At 58.3% G+C, this 16273-nt stretch overlaps 1 protein-coding gene across 1 annotated transcript; it reads right to left on the bottom strand.

Moving 5' to 3' along the window:
* Positions 1 to 657: 657 nt before the first annotated feature.
* Positions 658 to 15115, bottom strand: LOC120496750 (protein-arginine deiminase type-3-like). The gene is made up of 16 exons (XM_039697478.1): positions 14790 to 15115; positions 9835 to 10015; positions 8423 to 8493; positions 8151 to 8214; positions 7588 to 7705; positions 6488 to 6613; positions 6076 to 6254; positions 4969 to 5069; positions 4780 to 4891; positions 4593 to 4700; positions 4135 to 4283; positions 3893 to 4037; positions 3719 to 3812; positions 3390 to 3469; positions 2674 to 2802; positions 658 to 1463 (listed from the first exon to the last, which is right to left on the bottom strand). Exons 1-16 carry the CDS (start codon positions 14879 to 14881, stop codon positions 1230 to 1232), a joined length of 1983 nt encoding a protein of 660 aa, XP_039553412.1. The 5' UTR covers positions 14882 to 15115; the 3' UTR covers positions 658 to 1229.
* Between the last annotated feature and the right edge of the window lie 1158 nt (positions 15116 to 16273).

The raw sequence follows: 16273 nt of genomic DNA, 5'->3' as shown, positions 1-16273 counted from the left end.
TCCACAGGGACACAGCTCTGGGATCAGGGATTTCTGTCCCGTTTTCCCTCTGGAATTCCACAGGGACACAGCTCTGGGATCAGGGATTTCTGTCCCGTTTTCCCTCTGGAATTCCACAGGGACACAGCTCTGGGATCAGGGGTTCCTGTCCCATTTTCCCTCTGGAATCCTTTAGGGACACAGCTCTGGGATCAGGGGGTCCTGTCCCGTTTTCCCTCTGGAATCCTTTAGGGACACAGCTCTGGGATCAGGGGGTCCTGTCCCGTTTTCCCTCTGGAATCCTTTAGGGACACAGCTCTGGGAGCAGAGGTTCCTGTCCCTGTGTGGGATCGCTCCAGGGAATGGTTGCAGATTCCATCCCTCTGGAATTCCAGCACGGCTCAGACACGGCCATGGTCCCGTCCAGATCCTGCTCGGACAGGGGTGGATCCCAGGGTGGGATGGGAATGCAAATGGGATGGTAATGAGCAGGGATTGGGAATGGGAATGAGGCAAATTGTGGGAATGAGCTGGAAATGGGAGTGGGAATGGGAATGAGCAGGGGAGGGGGACTCTGCCCCCCAGCCCTGGGCCAGCCCAGGGAGCAGCTGGAGCTGCTGGAGCCAGCCCAGAGGAGGCTCCAGGGGGATCAGGGGATGGAGCAGCTCTGCTGGGAGAGCTGGGAATGTTCACCTGGAGAGCTCAGAGCCCTTCCAGGGCCTGAAATGACTCCAGGAAAGGGACTGGGGACAAGGGATGGAGGGACAGGACACAGGGAATGGCTTCAAACTAAAGGGGGACAATTTGTATTGGGATGTTTGGGATAAATCTTTCACTGTGAGGGTGGGAAGGGGCTGGGATGGAATTCCCAGAGCAGCTGTGGCTGCCCCTGGATCCCTGGCAGTGCCCAAGGCCAGGCTGGACATTGGGGCTTGGAGCCACCTGGACAGTGGGAGGTGTCCCTGCCCCTGAGAATGGATTAGCTTGAAGGTCCCTCCATCCCAACCATCCCATGACTCCATTATTCCATTATTCCATAATTCCCTGAACCCACGTGGATTTTGGCACGGGGACAGTGGCTCCAGAGCCCCACCCCATTCCCCACCAGTTCAACCAGTCCAGTGTTCTCCCAGTGCCAGGAGAGCCCTGCAGAGCCCCCGTGGCCGCAGCCCGGATTTATTTCCGCCACCGAAGGCACTTGGCAGGGACAGGACGGGGACAGGAGGGGACACGGCGGGGCCGGAGCCACCTCAGGGCACCATGTGCCACCACTTGAAGGCGAAGGGCTTGCGGCGCACGTTGGTGCCGCAGTGCACCTCGCCCAGCAGGACGTGGTAGGAGAAGAAGTCGTCGATGAAGGTGCAGGAGAGGCCCAGCGGCTCCAGCAGCTCCCGCACGCGCTGCTCCAGGCAGCAGCGCCCGCCCACCACGGGCCCGAAGGGCTTGGGGATGCCCAGGTGCCGGCCCAGCACCAGCATGTTCACCTGGGGCAGCGCGGGGAGTCCAGCAGGAGCGGCCGGGGGCATCCCCATCCCAGAGTGGGGCATCCCCATCCCAGAGGGGCACATCCCCATCCCAGAGGGGGGCATCCCCATCCCATCAGGGCACATCCCCATCCCAGAGGGGCACATCCCCATCCCGTCAGGGGACATCCCATCCCATCAGGGGACATCCCGATCCCATCAGGGCACATCCCGATCCCATAGGGGCACATCCCCATCCCAGAGGGGGGCATCCCCATCCCAGAGGGGCACATCCCCATCCCATCAGGGCACATCCCACCCCGGGGACATCCCGATCCCATCAGGGCACACCCCGATCCCATCGGGGCACATCCCCATCCCATAGGGGCACATCCCCATCCCGTCAGGGTACATCCCGACCCCATCAGGGCACATCCCATCCCATCCTGATCCCATCAGGGCACACCCCAATCCCATCAGGGGACATCCCACCCTGGGGACATCCCGATCCCATCAGAGCACATCCCCATCCGTCAGGGCACATCCCGATCCCAGCACGGCACATCCCAGCCCAGGGACATCCCTGATCCCACCCCTCATCCTGGCCTGGGGACATCCCAGCCCCGATCCCATCAGGGGAGATCCCAGCCCTGATTCCATCAGGAAACATCCTGACCCGGGGAACATCCTGGCCCTGATCCCACTCCAGAGACATCCCAGCTTCAATCCCATTAGGGGACATCCCAGCCCCAATCTCACCCCAAGGAAATCCCAATCCCATCAGGGGACACCCCAGCCCCAATCCTGCCCTGGAGAGATCCCAGCCCGAGCCCACCCTAGGGAGCATCCCGGCTCAATCCCTTCAGGTCACATCCCGGCCCCAATCCTGGCTCGGGGACATCCCAGCCCGACCCCGACCCTGATCCCATCAGGGAACATCCCAGCCCTGATCCTGAGCCCAATCCCACCCCAGGGAGCATCCAGCCTAGGGAATCCCCAATCCCATCAAGCAACATCCCGACCCCAGTCCCAGCCTGGGGACATCCCAGCCCTGATCCCACCAGGGAACATCCCAGCCCTGACCCTGAGCCCACCAGGGAACATCCCAGCCCCGACCCTGAGCCCATCAGGGAACATCCCAGCCCCAGTCCCAACCCCGAGCCCACCAGGGAACATCCCAGCCCCAATCCCGACCCCGATCCCAGCCCAGGGAGGTCAGGGGTGCCGCTACCATGTCCGGGAAGAAGGCCTCGGCCTCCGAGTGGGCGTTGCTCTGGAAGAGCTGCGGGATGTCCAGGATGTCGGGCTCGGCCAGGCCCAGCGAGCGCTTCAGGATGTCCCGGTTCCAGCTGATGCAGCTCTGGGAGCCACCGGGGAGGGAGGGTCAGCGGGAGAGGGAGGGGAGGGAGGGACAGTGGGACAGGGAGATGGAGGGACAAAAGGATGGAGAAATGGAAGGACAAAGTGGGGGGAAAGGGATGGAGGAACAAGGAGATGGACGGTGGGATGGAAGGACAAGGAGATGCACAGTGGGATGGGGAGATGGAGGGATGAGGGCATGGGGAGAGAGGGATGGGGAGATGGAGGGACAAAGGGAGGGAAAGAGGGACAGAGGGATGGACATCAGGGTGGGCAGGCAGCTGGAGGGAGGGATGGAGAGAAGGGTGGGCAGAGAGGTGGACAGAGGGATCCATGGAGGGATGGATGGATGGATGGATGGATGGATGGATGGATGGATGGATGGATGGATGGATGGATGGATGGAGGGATGGAGGGATCCGTGGAGGGAGGGATGGATGGAAGGAGGGACAGAGCAGTGGGGAGATGGATGGAGAAGAGGGTGGCGATGGAGGATGGGAGGAGGGATGGAAGGGAGGAAAGAGGGACAGGGGGACAAAAGGACATGGAGGGAGCGATGGGTTGGACCCTCCTGCTCCCCGTCCTCACCTGGGCGTAGTCGTTGAACTTGCGGAGCTCCTCGTTAGCCAGGATCTCGTTTATGGTGGGCTTGGGCACCCTGTCCAGCCCTGTCAAGAGGGAGCCAGGCTGGAATTCTGCCCCAGCTCAGCCGGGCTCAGACTCCAGCTCTGACCCTGGAGCTCCATCCCAACCCAGCAATCCACTCCCTGCAGCTTTTCATTAATTAATTAATCACTTGTACTCCATTCTGCCCCTACTTCCCAGCCGGCTTTCAGGCTCCATCCACCTCTCCCATCACATTTTGCAGGAAAAAGGGAAAACAAACCCACAGATCCCCACTGCCCGTCCCGCCCTACCCTGGAACATCGCGGCCTCGCCAAACCCTTCCTCCTGCTTCTCCTTCAGGAGCTGGTAGCAGGCGCTGGGGCTGGCCAGGAGCAGCCGGAATCCCTGCAGGGGAGGAGGAGGAGGAAGTCGGGGAAGGCTCTGAGGGTCTCATCCCGCTTTTCTCCACTCCTAGGACCCATTACCTTCCGGTCGGGCGCGGGGACGAAGCTCAGGAACTCGTCCACGTGGCCGACGGTGAGCCAGTCCGAGAAGAGCTCCACGGGCGCCTGCACCTTCTGGGCCACCAGGAAATCGCGCACGGCCTTGGCCACCCTGCGGCCGCCCACCCTGGGGAGCACCGGGGCTTGGGGGAGGCCCCGCTCAGAGCTGACCCCGAACGGGGCCGGGAAATCCTGCGCTGGGGGTGTTCCTGCCCCCGGCTCACCTGGGGAAGCTGCTGCCGATCAGGATGCGCCCCAAGGGGTACTCCTTGCCCTGCACCGTCACGGGCGGGCTCACCTCCAAATTCCCGAAGGAATCCAGGCTGGAAGCACCCTCTGGAGCCTGCCGGGCCACGTAGCCAAAATCGGGGCCCTGGGTGGGGGAGAAACGGGAGTAAATGGTTAAAAAAATGCAGCTGTCAGCACCAAATCCTCTGTGCTGGAGCATCCTACCCCAAAAATGCAGGAAATAAAGGGATTTATCCCAGTTTTTAAAGGGATTTATCCCTGTTTTTAGGGGATTTATCCCAGTTTTTAAAGGGATTGATCCCAGTTTTTAAAGGGATTTATCCCAGTTTTTAAAGGGATTTATCCCTGTTTTTAGGGGATTTATCCCAGTTTTAAAAGGGATTTTTAAAGGGGGTTGCCAAGCTGGGCGAGGCAGGAGGAAGGAGCTGCATACCAGGATGCTCCTGACAGGAAAATCCTTCAGGCCGCGGTCCCGGGGCGAGTCAAAGACCACAGGGAGAGTCTTGTGGGGGGCTTGGATGTAGCCAAACTCCACCTCATCCTGGAGAAGGGATGGAGAATTGTGGGAATGCCCCCAGAGCTGCTGCGGCGAGGAGGGGCCGGGCACACGCTGCTCCCACCTGGATCCAGCGGTCCTGCTGGTTCTGCGGCACCGGGCACACGGTCAGCGGGCACTGCGCCCGCTCGGCCAGCGCGCCCACGGCCGCCACGAACTCCTCGTTCTTGTCCACACTGGGGGGAAACAATGGGAAAATCGGGATTTGGGAGCGGATGTGGCGGTGGGCAGGGCGGGAGCGCCCAGCACCCACCTGCAGACAAAGACCTCGAGCGGCGCCGCCGTGTTGGGCGTCATGATCCAGGGAGCCACGCGGAACACCACGGAGTCCGTGAAGATCGGAGACTCCAGGCCCTGGGATGGCAGGGATGAGTCTGGGAGCTGTCCCCACTGTCCCAACCCACCCTGGGACGGCAGGGATGGAGTTTGGGATCAGTCCCCGCTGTCCAACCCACTCTGGGACAGCAGGGATGGAGTTTGGGATCTGTGCCCACTGTCCAACCCACTCTGGGACGGCAGGGATGGAGTTTGGCAGCTGTCCCCACTATCCCAGCCCACTCTGGAGTGGTGGGGATGGAGTTTGGGATCTGTCCTTGCTATCCCAGCCCCCCAGGGAGGAAAAATTGAGGGGAAAAATGGTAAAATGGGGGTTCTGGGATGGCAGGGATAGAGTTTGGGATCTGTCCCAGCCCCACCTAGGGTGACAGGGATGAAGTTTGGGATCTGTCCCCACTGTACCATTCCCTCCTGGGAAGGAAAAATTGAGGGAAAAGTGGGAGAATGGGAGTTCTGAGCGGTGGTAGAAAGGGAAAATTGAGGGGAAAATGGGGGTTCTGGGATGGCAGGGATGGAGTTTGGGATCTGTGCCCACTGTCCAACCCACCCTGGCATGGCGGGGATGGAGTCTGGGATCTGTCCCCACTGTCCAACCCACCCTGGCATGGCGGGGATGGAGTTTGGGATCTGTGCCCACTGTCCAACCCACCCTGGGACGGCAGGGATGGAGTTTGGGATCTGTGCCCACTGTCCAACCCACCCTGGGTTGGCAGGGATGGAGTTTGGGATCTGTCCCCACTGTCCAACCCACCCTGGCATGGCGGGGATGGAGTTTGGGATCTGTCCCCACTGTCCAACCCACCCTGGGTTGGCAGGGATGGAGTTTGGGATCTGTCCCCACTGTCCAACCCACCCTGGGTTGGCAGGGATGGAGTCTGGGATCTGTCCCCACTGTCCAACCCACCCTGGCATGGCGGGGATGGAGTTTGGGATGTGTTCCTGCTGTTCCAGCCCTCCCCGGGATGGCAGGGATGGCATTTCGGATCTGTCCCTGCCAGCCCACCCCCGTGCCCCCTGGCCGGACCTTCTCGGGGCTCTCGAGCAGGGTGACGTGCAGGGACACGAGGCCCGAGAAGGCCACGTCGGGGAAGGCCAGGCCCTCCACGTAGAAGACGCTCTCGTGGTGGTGCCGGCTCGGCCGCACGGTGTAGGCCAGCTTGGAGCCCCCCAGGACGGGCTTGAACATCTCCAGCTCTGCACCGTCTGTGGGACACGGACACCTCAAACCCAAACCCCAGCCCCGTTCCCGCAGAGCTCCCCCTTGGTCCCTAAAGCTGCCCCAAACCCGCGAGGAGCAAATCCTGCCTGGATCAGCTCAACCCCGCCCGGGGTTGGAGAAGCAACACAAGGATTTGGGGTTGATCCCGGTGAGCCGGGGGGTCCGTGCCCCCAAAACCCCCCAAATCCCCCTAAATCCCCCAAATCCGGGCACTCACTGCCGCCGTAGAAAACCCTGATCTTGTCGGCGTGGCCGAAGTCCAGGTGCAGCAGCAGGCGGTGCCCGGCGAAGGTGGCGCGGGGCCCGCGCGTCCTCAGCACCAGCTGCGCCATGTCCTGCAGGTCTGGGGAGCGGGCACGGCTCAGGGAGAACTGGGGGGAAACGGGGAAAAGGGGGAAAAAGGGGAAAACCAGGGAAAACCAGGGAAAAGGGGAAACTGAAGGAGAAGGGGAAAACCTGGGGAAAATGGGGAAACCAGGGGGAAACTGAGGGAAAAGGGAGAAACCAGGGGGAAACTGAGGGGAAAGGGGGAAAGGGGAAAATTGAGGGAAAAGGGGAAACTGAGGGAAAAGGGAGAAACCAGGGGGAAACTGAGGGGAAAGGGGGAAAGGGGAAAATTGAGGGAAAAGGGGAAACTGAGGGAAAAGGGAGAAACCAGGGGGAAACTGAGGGGAAAGGGGGAAAGGGGAAAATTGAGGGAAAAGGGGAAACTGAGGGAAAAGGGAGAAACCAGGGGGAAACTGAGGGGAAAGGGGGAAAGGGGAAAATTGAGGGAAAAGGGGAAACTGAGGGAAAAGGGAGAAACCAGGGGGAAACTGAGGGAAAAGGGAGAAACCGGGGGGAAAAGGGGGAAAGGGGAAAATTGAGGGAAAAGGGGAAAATTGGAGGAAAAGGGGAAAACCAAAGGAAAAAGGGGAAACTGAGGGAAAAGGGAGAAACCAGGAAAAAGGGGGAAAACGGAGGGAAAAGGGAGAAACCAGGAAAAAGGGGGAAAACGGAGGGAAAAGGGAGAAACCAGGAAAAAGGGGGAAAACTGAGGGAAAAGGGGGAAAATTGGGGGTTCTGGGCTGTGGTAGGGAGGGGAAACTGAGAGAGCAGTAGGAGAAAACTGAGGGGAAAGTGGGAAAATGGCAGGTGCTGGGCTGTGGAAGAAAGGGGAAATTGAGGGAAAAGTGGGAAAATTTGGGCTCTGGGCTGCGGTAAGAATGAAAAACTGAGGGGAAAGTGGGAAAACTCAGGGAAAAGGGAGGGAAAACTCAGGGAAAAGTGGGAAAAGGGAGGGAAAAGTGGGAGACGGGGGCTTGGGGCTGTCGGGACCGTTGTAGGAGCGCACGACGCTGTCCTCGTTGTCCAGGCCCTCGGCGCCGGGGTCGTCGCGGTCGCAGTTGACGAGCAGGATGGCCCCGTGGCCCTCGGGGCCCCACGTCCAGCTGGCCTGGGGACACGGAGAGGGGCCGGGCTTGGCTGGGAACCCCCAATCCCATCGGGGTCTGGGGCTCAGCCAGGAATCCCCAATCCCATTGGGGTCTGGGGCTCAGCCAGGAATTCCCAATCCCATTGGGGTCTGGGGCTCAGCCAGGAATTCCCAATCCCATCAGGGTCTGGGGCTCAGCCAGGAATTCCCAATCCCATTGGGGTCTGGGGCTCAGCCAGGAATTCCCAATCCCATTAGGGCCTGGGGCTCAGCCAGGAATTCCCAATCCCATCAGGGCCTGGGGTGCTCATCCAGGAATTCCCAATCCCATTGGTGTTTGAGGCTCATCCAGGAATTCCCAATCCCGTCAGGGCCTGGGAGCTCGTCCAGGAATTCCCAATCCCATTTGGATGTGGGGTTCAGACAGGAATTCCCAATCCCGCGGTGTTCCCGGCCCCTCTGGTACCTTGTCCAGCAGAGTCCGGCTCACGGCCCCGCTGCGGGTGACATCAGCGTCCAGTGACACCTCTGTGGGACAGGGGTGAGATGGGAAAAGGGAAATCCAGGAAGGGGGCTCGGGAATGGGGGATGGGGGTTTGGGAATGGGAGTTGGGAATAGAATTTGGGAATGGGGATTGGGGAATGGGGGTTTGGGAATGGGAGGTTGGGGAATGGGGGTTGGGGATGGGGGTTTGGGAATGGGAGTTGGGAATGGGGGTTGGGAATGGGAGGTTGGGAATGCAGGTGAGGTAGAGCACGGCCCGGCCCACGGGAACCCCGCCGGCCTCGCGGAAATAGGAAATCCTGACCTGCAACGAGGAGCGGAGCTGGCACCGAGCCACATCCCAGGATCCTCTGGGAATCCCAGTGCCCATCCCAGCACCCCCTGGAATCCTGGGATCCAGAGGGAATTCCAACACCCAGAGGGGATCCCAGCACTCAGTGAGGATCCTGGTGTCCAGCAGGGATCCGAACACCCAACAGGAACCCCAAGACCCAGCAGGAATCCCAGGATCCAGCAGGAATCCCAGGATCCAGCAGGAATCCTGGCACCCAGAGAGGATCCTGGCACCCATCCCAGGATCCAATGGGAATCCTGAGATCCAGCAGGAATCCTGGGATCCCTGGGACTCCCAAAACCCAGCAGAGATCCCAGGATCCAGTGGGAATCCTGTCACCCCTCCCAACACCCACTGCAGGACTCGGTGGAATCCCAGAATCCAGAGGAGATCCCAGCACCCAGTGGGGATCCCAGGATCCATCAGGAGTCCCAACACCCAACAGGGTGCCAGGATCCAGTGGGAATCCCAACGCCCAGCAGTAATCCCAGAATCCAGCAGGAATCCCAAAACCCAGCGGGATCCTGGGATCCAGCAAGAATCCCAATACTCAGCAGGATCCCAACACCCAGCAGGATCCAGCAGGAATCCCAACACCCAACAGTAATCTTGGGATCCAATGGGAATCCCAACACCCAGAAGGATCCCAGGATCCAGCGGGACTGCCAGGACCCAGCGGGATCCCAGGATCCAGCAAGAATCCCAACACCCAACAGTAATCCTGGAATCCAGAGGGAATCCCAAAACCCAGCAGGAATCCTGGGATCCTGTGGGAATCCCAACACCCAGCAGGATCCAGCAGGAATCCCAACACCCAACAGTGATCTCGGGATCCCGCAGTAATCCCAAGACCCATCAGAATCCCAACATGCCGCAGGATCCCAGGATCCAGCAGGAATCCCAACACCCAACAGTGATCTCGGGATCCCGCAGCAATCCCAAGACCCATCAGAATCCCAACATGCCGCAGGATCCCAGGATCCAGCAGGAATCCCAACACCCAACAGTGATCTTGGAATCCCACGGGAATCCCAAAACCCAACAGAATCCCAACACCCAGAAGGATCCCAGGATCCAGCAGAAATCCCAACACCCAGTGGGAATCCTGTGATCCAGCGGTAATCCCAACACCCAGCAGTGATCTCGGGATCCCGCGGGAATCCCAACACGCCGCAGGATCCCAGGATCCAGCAGGAATCCCAACACCCAGCAGGATCCAGCAGGAATCCCAACACCCAGCGGTGATCTCGGGATCCCGCGGGAATCCCAACACGCCACAGGATGCCAGGAGCCAGCGGCTCCCTCTCGCACCTTCTCGTCGCCCGCGTCCTTGCTGGGGCGGTCCATGGCCAGCAGCAGCTCGGGCCCGGGGCCCAGGGGCCAGCAACAGACGCTCGAGGGCAGCTTCACGCTGCGGGCCTCGTGCAGCACCCACAGCTTCACCCCCGGCGTGGCCTGGGCCTGGAAGGAGGCGGCGCCGCGCGGGGCCGAGCTGGAACGGGAGCGCGGTCAGGGAACGGGAACGCGGCCGGGAACGGGGCTGAGCTCCGACAGCCCCGGGAAACAACACCCCGGGGTGTGGAACTGGGGTAACGGAGGCGGCGCCGCGCGGGGCCGAGCTGGAACGGGAGCGCGGTCAGGGAACGGGAACGCGGCCGGGAACGGGGCTGAGCTCAGACAGCCCCGGGAAACATCACCCCGGGGTGTGGAATTGGGGTAACGCCTTCCAGAGGGAGCAAATCCCGGGGTTTGGAATATCAGCTAGTCATGGGAAATTCAAATATCCCTGGAAAATTCAAATATCTCTGGAAAATTCAAATATCCCTGGAAAATTCAAATATCCCTGGAAAAATTCAAATATCCCTGGAAAATTCAAATATCCCTGGAAAATTCAAATATCCCTGGAAAATTCAAATATTCCTGGAAAATTCAAATATTCCTGGAAAATGTAACCTCAGCAAGGGCTGGAGTGTGGAATTGGGGTAAAACCTTCCAAAGGGAGCAAATTCCAGGGTTTGGAATATCAGCTAGTCATGGGAAATTAAAATATCCCTGGAAAATTCAAATATTCCTGGGAAATGCAACCTCAGCAAGGGCTGGGATGTGGAATTGGGGTAAAGCCTTCAAAAAGGAACAACTCCTGGGGTATGGAATATCAAGTAGTCATGGGAAATTAAAATATTGATGGAAAAATTCAAATATTCCTGGAAAATGCAACCTCGGCAAGGGCTGGGGTGTGGAATTGGAGTAAAGCCTTCCAAAGGGAGCAAATCCCGGGGTTTGGAATATCAGCTAGTCATGGGAAATTCAAATATTCCTGGAAAGTTCAAATATTCCTGGAGAATGTGACCTCAGCAAGGGCTGGGATGTGGAATTTAGATAAATTCCACAAATCCCAGGGTTTGGAATATCAACGAGTCATGGAAAATTCAAATATTCCTGGAAAATGTGATTTCAGCAATAGCTGTGATGTGGAATTGGGGTAAATACTTCAACGGGAACAAATCCTGGGGTTTGGAATATCAACGAGTCATAGAAAATTCAAATTTTCCAAGAAAATGTGATTTCAGCAGGGGCTGGGATGTGGAATTGGGATAAAACCTTCAATGTGAAAAAGTCCCTTCAATTTGGAACTGCAACCAGTGGTGCAAAATGCAACAAATCCCAAAAAAAGTGATTTCAACAGGTCCTGCCAAGTGGAATTGGGTAAAACAGGAACAAATCCTGGGGTTTGGAATATCAGTGAGTCCTGGGAAATTCAAGTATTCCTGGAAAATGCGATTTCAGCTCATGCTGAGATGTGAAATTCTGATAAAGCTTTCAATATGGGAAACATCCTGGAATTCTGAATATCAAAGAGTTCTGGAAGTGCAAATATTCCTGGGAAATGCAATTTCGATGAGGGCTGCAGTGTGGAATTGGGGTAAATCCTTCAATGGGAAATGAATCCTGGGGTTTGGAATATCAACGAGTCATGGAAAATTCAAATATTCCTGGGAAATGCGATTTCAGCAAGGACTGAGGTGTGAAATTGGGGTAAATCATTCAATGGGGAAAAAATCCTGCAATTTAGAATGACAGCAAGTGGTGCAAAATGCAGCAAAGCCTGGGAAATGCAGCTGCAGTAAATCCTGCACTGTTCAGTTGCAGGAGATCCTTCAATAAGGAACAAATTCTGAAACTTTGAATATCAACAAATCCTAAAAATTGTAGATAATACTGGAAAATGCAAAGGCAACAAGCGCTGAGATGTGAAACTCTGATAAATCCTTCAATGTGGAACAAACCCTGAAATCTAGAATGGTGAGAAATCCTGAAAAATTAAATAATCCTGGAAAATGCAACTGCAGCAAGCCCTGAGATCCAAAATTGGGACAAAATCTTTAATATGAGCCAATTCTACAATTTGGAATAGCAACAGGTCCTGGAAAATGCAAATGCAACCAACTCTATGAAATTGGGGTAAATCCTTCAAGGTGGAACAAATCCCAGAATTTAGAATACCAAAAGTTCCTGAAAATGGGAAAAATCCTAGAAAATGTAACTGCAGAAATTGCTGCAAGATTAAATTGAGTAAATCATTCAGTATGCAACAAATCCTGCAATTCAGAATTGTGGGAACTCCTGGAAAATTGAAATAATCCTGGAAAATGCAACTGCAGCAAGCCCTGAGGTATGAAATTGTTATAAAATCTTTAAAATGAGCAAACACTGAAATTCAGAACAGCGACAGGTTCTGAACAATTGAATGAATCCTAAAAAATTCAACTGCAGCAAGTGCTGCAAGATGAAATGGGGATAAATCCTTCAGAGTGGAACAAATCCCACAGCAAATCCTGCAAGCTGGAATTGCATCGATTCCCTGGGCAGGCACAAATCCTGGAATTTGGAATTGCATCTATTCCCTGGATAGGAACAAATCCTGGAATTGCATCAATTCCCTGGACAGGCACAAATCCTGGAATTTGGAATTGCATCTATTCCCTGGATAGGAACAAATCCTGGAATTTGGAATTGCATCTATTCCCTGGACAGGCACAAATCTTGGAATTTGGAATTGCATCTATTCCCTGGATAGGAACAAATCCTGGAATTTGGAATTGCATCTATTCCCTGGCTAGGAACAAATCCTGGAATTGCATCGATTCCTTGGACAGGCACAAATCCTGGAATTTGGAATTGCATCTATTCCCTGGATAGGAACAAATCCTGGAATTGCTTGGATTCCCTGGACAGGCACAAATCCTACAACCTGGAATGGCATCGATTCCCTGGACACGAACAAATCCATTCCCTGGATAGGCACAAATCCCCCAGAACGTGCGGGCAGCGCTCCTGGAAGAGGCAATTCCCACAAATCCCCAAAGGCGATTAAAGCAAATCCCGCCCGAGGCTGCGAACCCGGGGCGAGGCGGCGGCGCCAGCCCCGCGGCAGGAATCCCGAAAAAACCCAAATCCGGGGAGATTCCGGGTGCAGAGCGAGCCTGGGGATAAACGGGAATAGGCGGGAATGATTCCCAAGGAAAAACCAGCAGGAATCCCCGAAAAAACCCAAATCCGGGGAGATTCCGGGTGTAGAGCGAGCCTGGGAATAAACAGGAATAGGGGAGAATGAATCCCAAGGAAAGAACAGCAGGAATCCCAGAAAAAAAACCCAAATCCGGGGAGATTCCGGGTGCAGAGCGAGCCTGGGGATAAACGGGAATAGGAGAGAATGAATCCCGCAGAAAGAATCGCAGGAATCCCTGAAAAAACCCAAATCCGGGGAGATTCCGGGTGTAGAGCGAGTCTGGGGATAAACGGGAATGGGCGGGAATGATTCCCGCAGAAAGAATCGCAGGAATCCCCGAAAAAACCCAAATCCGGGGAGATTCCGGGTGTAGAGCGAGCCTGGGAATAAACGGGAATAGGCGGGAATGAATCCCACGGAAAGAACGGCAGGAATCCTGGGGATATTCTGGGTGCAGAGCGAGTCTGGGAATAAACGGGAATGGGCGGGAATGAATCCCACGGAAAGACCAGCAGGGATCCCTGAAAAAACCCAAATCCGGGGATATTCCGGGTGCAAAGCGAGCCTGGGAATAGGCGGGAATGATTTCCGAGGAAAGACCCGCAGGGATCGCTCCGAAATGCCCCAAATCCGGGGACATCCCCGGTGCAAGGCGCGCCCCGTCCCGCCACGGCAAACGGGAATAAACGGGAATAAATCCCACAAAAATAACGGCAGGAATGGCTCCGAAACGCCCCAAATCCTGGAGGAAAACGCGCGAAGCCCCGAGGGCAGCGGGGCCGGGCCCGGCCGCTGCCCGGGGCTGCTTCGGGCACGGATCTCCCCAGACGGGCACGCCGCAGCCCGCCCGCCCCGCCCCGCTGCCGAGCCCCGGAGCGGGTCCGGAGCGGGAGAGGGAAACGCGGGCCCGGCCCGGAATGGGGAAATCCCGGCCGGGAAGGGCAGGGATCGGGCAGGAGCCGGGAGCGGGGAGCAAACCCCGGAGCTACTGAGGGGCGAGGTCCGGAGCGGGCTCGGGGGTCGCTCGCCGCCTGCCCCCGAAAGTGGGAAATGTTTCTTATATCGTCCCGCCGGGGTGTGGGGCGCAGCATTAAAACCCCAAAAAGGGCTTGTGGCGCCCCAAAAGGGGCAAAATCCCAATGGGAATGTTGTGGTCCCGCTGCTGCGGGGATGTTCGGAGTGTCTGTGAGGGACAGAGGGATGGACAGTGGGATGGACAGCAGGAGGGACAGAGGGATGGACAAAAGGATGGAACTGGGATGGACAGCGGGGATGGACACTGGGATGGACAAAGGGATGGACAGAGGGATGGACAGTGGGATGGACAGTGGGATGGATGCTAGGATGGACAGAGGGATGGACAGCGGGATGGACAGAGGGATGGACAGTGGGATGGACAGCTGGAGGGACAGAGGGATGGACATAGGGATGGACAGAGGGATGGACAGTGCAGATGGACAGAGGGGTGGACAGAGGGATGGACAGTGGGGATGGACACTGGGATGGACATAGGGATGGACAGCAGGATGGATAAAGAAATGGACAGAGGGATGGACAGTGGGGATGGACAGAGGGATGGACACTGGGAATGGGCACCGGGAAGGGGCACCGGGAATCCCAGCCCTCCCCCTCCCGGGACAGCGTCCCCTGGGAAAAGCCCCCGGAGCAGCAGCACCGCCCCCGCCCCACCGCGCGCTATTTTCGGGCTTTGCCTAATGGGATCAAGGGGAAAAGCGGATTTGTGCCCCGCGCTCACCCGCACACGTCCAGGGCCAGCTCGGTGCCCAGCACGCACACGGCGCTGCCGGGGCGCTGCGTGGACAGCTGGACACGGCGCTGCTGCGCCATCGCGGCCCGGGCACCCGCGGGTGCCGCGCCCGCCGGCCGCGGGGGATTTATAAAGCCGGGCTGCTGGGAGGGGATCAGCCAAAGCCCGGCCTAATCCCACCTCCGGGCTGGGTGTGCGCGGCTCCGGCCGCGCTCCCGGCGATCGGAGCGGGGGAAGCGGCCCGGGACGGCCACGGGATGTTCGGGGCTCGGGGGACGCGGGGGGAGCGTCCCCGGCCGGCCCACGCCGGGAAACATTCCCCGCGACACCCGAGCCGCGCTGGGGAACCGGCCAGCGCCCGCCCCGCCGGGTCTGGTTTCTCTTTCTGCTGAAAGGCTTCGTTTGTTCGGCCGGGACAATGCGCTGGAATTCTGCCTCCGGGGAGGGCCGGAGGGCGGGCAGGGCTCCGCGGGGCGCTGCCGGGGCTGTCACCTGCGCCGGGGACAGCGGACCCCCGGCGCTGTAATCGCCTTTGTTTTAATTAAAGCCTCGCGTGGGAGCCCAGAGCCCTTTGTCCCCGCAGCTGTTCCCAAACCCCCTCCCCGCCGTCACGCGCGGCCCGGATTTGATGTCGCTCCTCGGGGACCGGGAATATCAGCAGGGACACAGCCGCGGGGAATGGGGTTGGGAATGGGGTTAGAAACCCGCTGTGGGGGCAAAAAGAGGGTGGGTGAGTGGGATGTGCGGGAGCATCCCCTCGCGGGTTTGCAGCGCCGCAGGAGTTCGAGCCGCGGGTGCAGCTGCACCTCAGAAACGCTGCCAGGAGAACAAATTGCCCAAAATAAGCACGTCTGGCCCCAGAACAGCAGCAGGGCCAGCCGTGCCCGGGGCACTGGGCGGGTTTCGGTTCCCGGGGGGAAGCCAGGCGGGTGCCAGGCGGGTGCCAGGCGGGCACGGGGAAGTGTCGCGCTCCGTGACAGAGACAAAGAGCGGAGGGACGCGGAATATCCTTCCTGGAGAAGGCGTGAAAAGGTCCCGAGGAGGGCAGGAGGGGTTCCTGCAGCCTGAGAAACAGGTTCCCCAGCAGGAAGCGATTTTTTGGCCAAAACAGGGAATTTTGGGGGCGTCATCAGCTGCAAAGCCGCGGGCGGGGACTCCGTGACCCCGCGGCCGTGGGATGGGGCCCGCACCCCCCAGAGCAGCCTCCCCAGCCCCGCTGTGCCCACCAGCCCCAAACCAAACCCCGTGCCCAAAACCGGGCTCCAAACATCTTCAGCCCTGGAGGGGAGGAGGGAAGGACGAGAGACGGGAAAGCGCTGCCCCCTCAGTGTCCGTGAAGCTTTATTGGCCAAACCCGAGCTGCCGGTGCTTTTCCTGTGCAGGAAATGCACCTTCCCCTTGGGCTGCAGGAATTGCACCTTCCCCTGCAGGCCCAGGGTCAGGGCACCAGGGGGGTCAGGGCACCAGGGGGG

This window comes from Passer montanus, unplaced genomic scaffold (genome assembly GCF_014805655.1).
Source record: "Passer montanus isolate IOZ18808 unplaced genomic scaffold, ASM1480565v1 scaffold118, whole genome shotgun sequence".
NCBI lineage: Eukaryota > Metazoa > Chordata > Aves > Passeriformes > Passeridae > Passer > Passer montanus.
Note: the sequence above shows the minus strand (reverse complement) of the source record. Positions and strands in the feature narration are given on the sequence as shown.

Excerpts from the sequence above, each read along its gene's own strand:
- LOC120496750 (XM_039697478.1), bottom strand. The coding sequence starts at position 14,881 with ATGGCGCAGCAGCGCCGTGTCCAGCTGTCCACGCAGCGCCCCGGCAGC. Across the intron at positions 10,016-14,789 it reads CTGGCCCTGGACGTGTGCGG|CTCGGCCCCGCGCGGCGCCG; the intron begins GTGAGCGCGGGG and ends CTCCCGTTCCAG. Across the intron at positions 4,284-4,592 it reads TTCCTGTCAGGAGCATCCTG|GGCCCCGATTTTGGCTACGT; the intron begins GTATGCAGCTCC and ends TCCCCCACCCAG.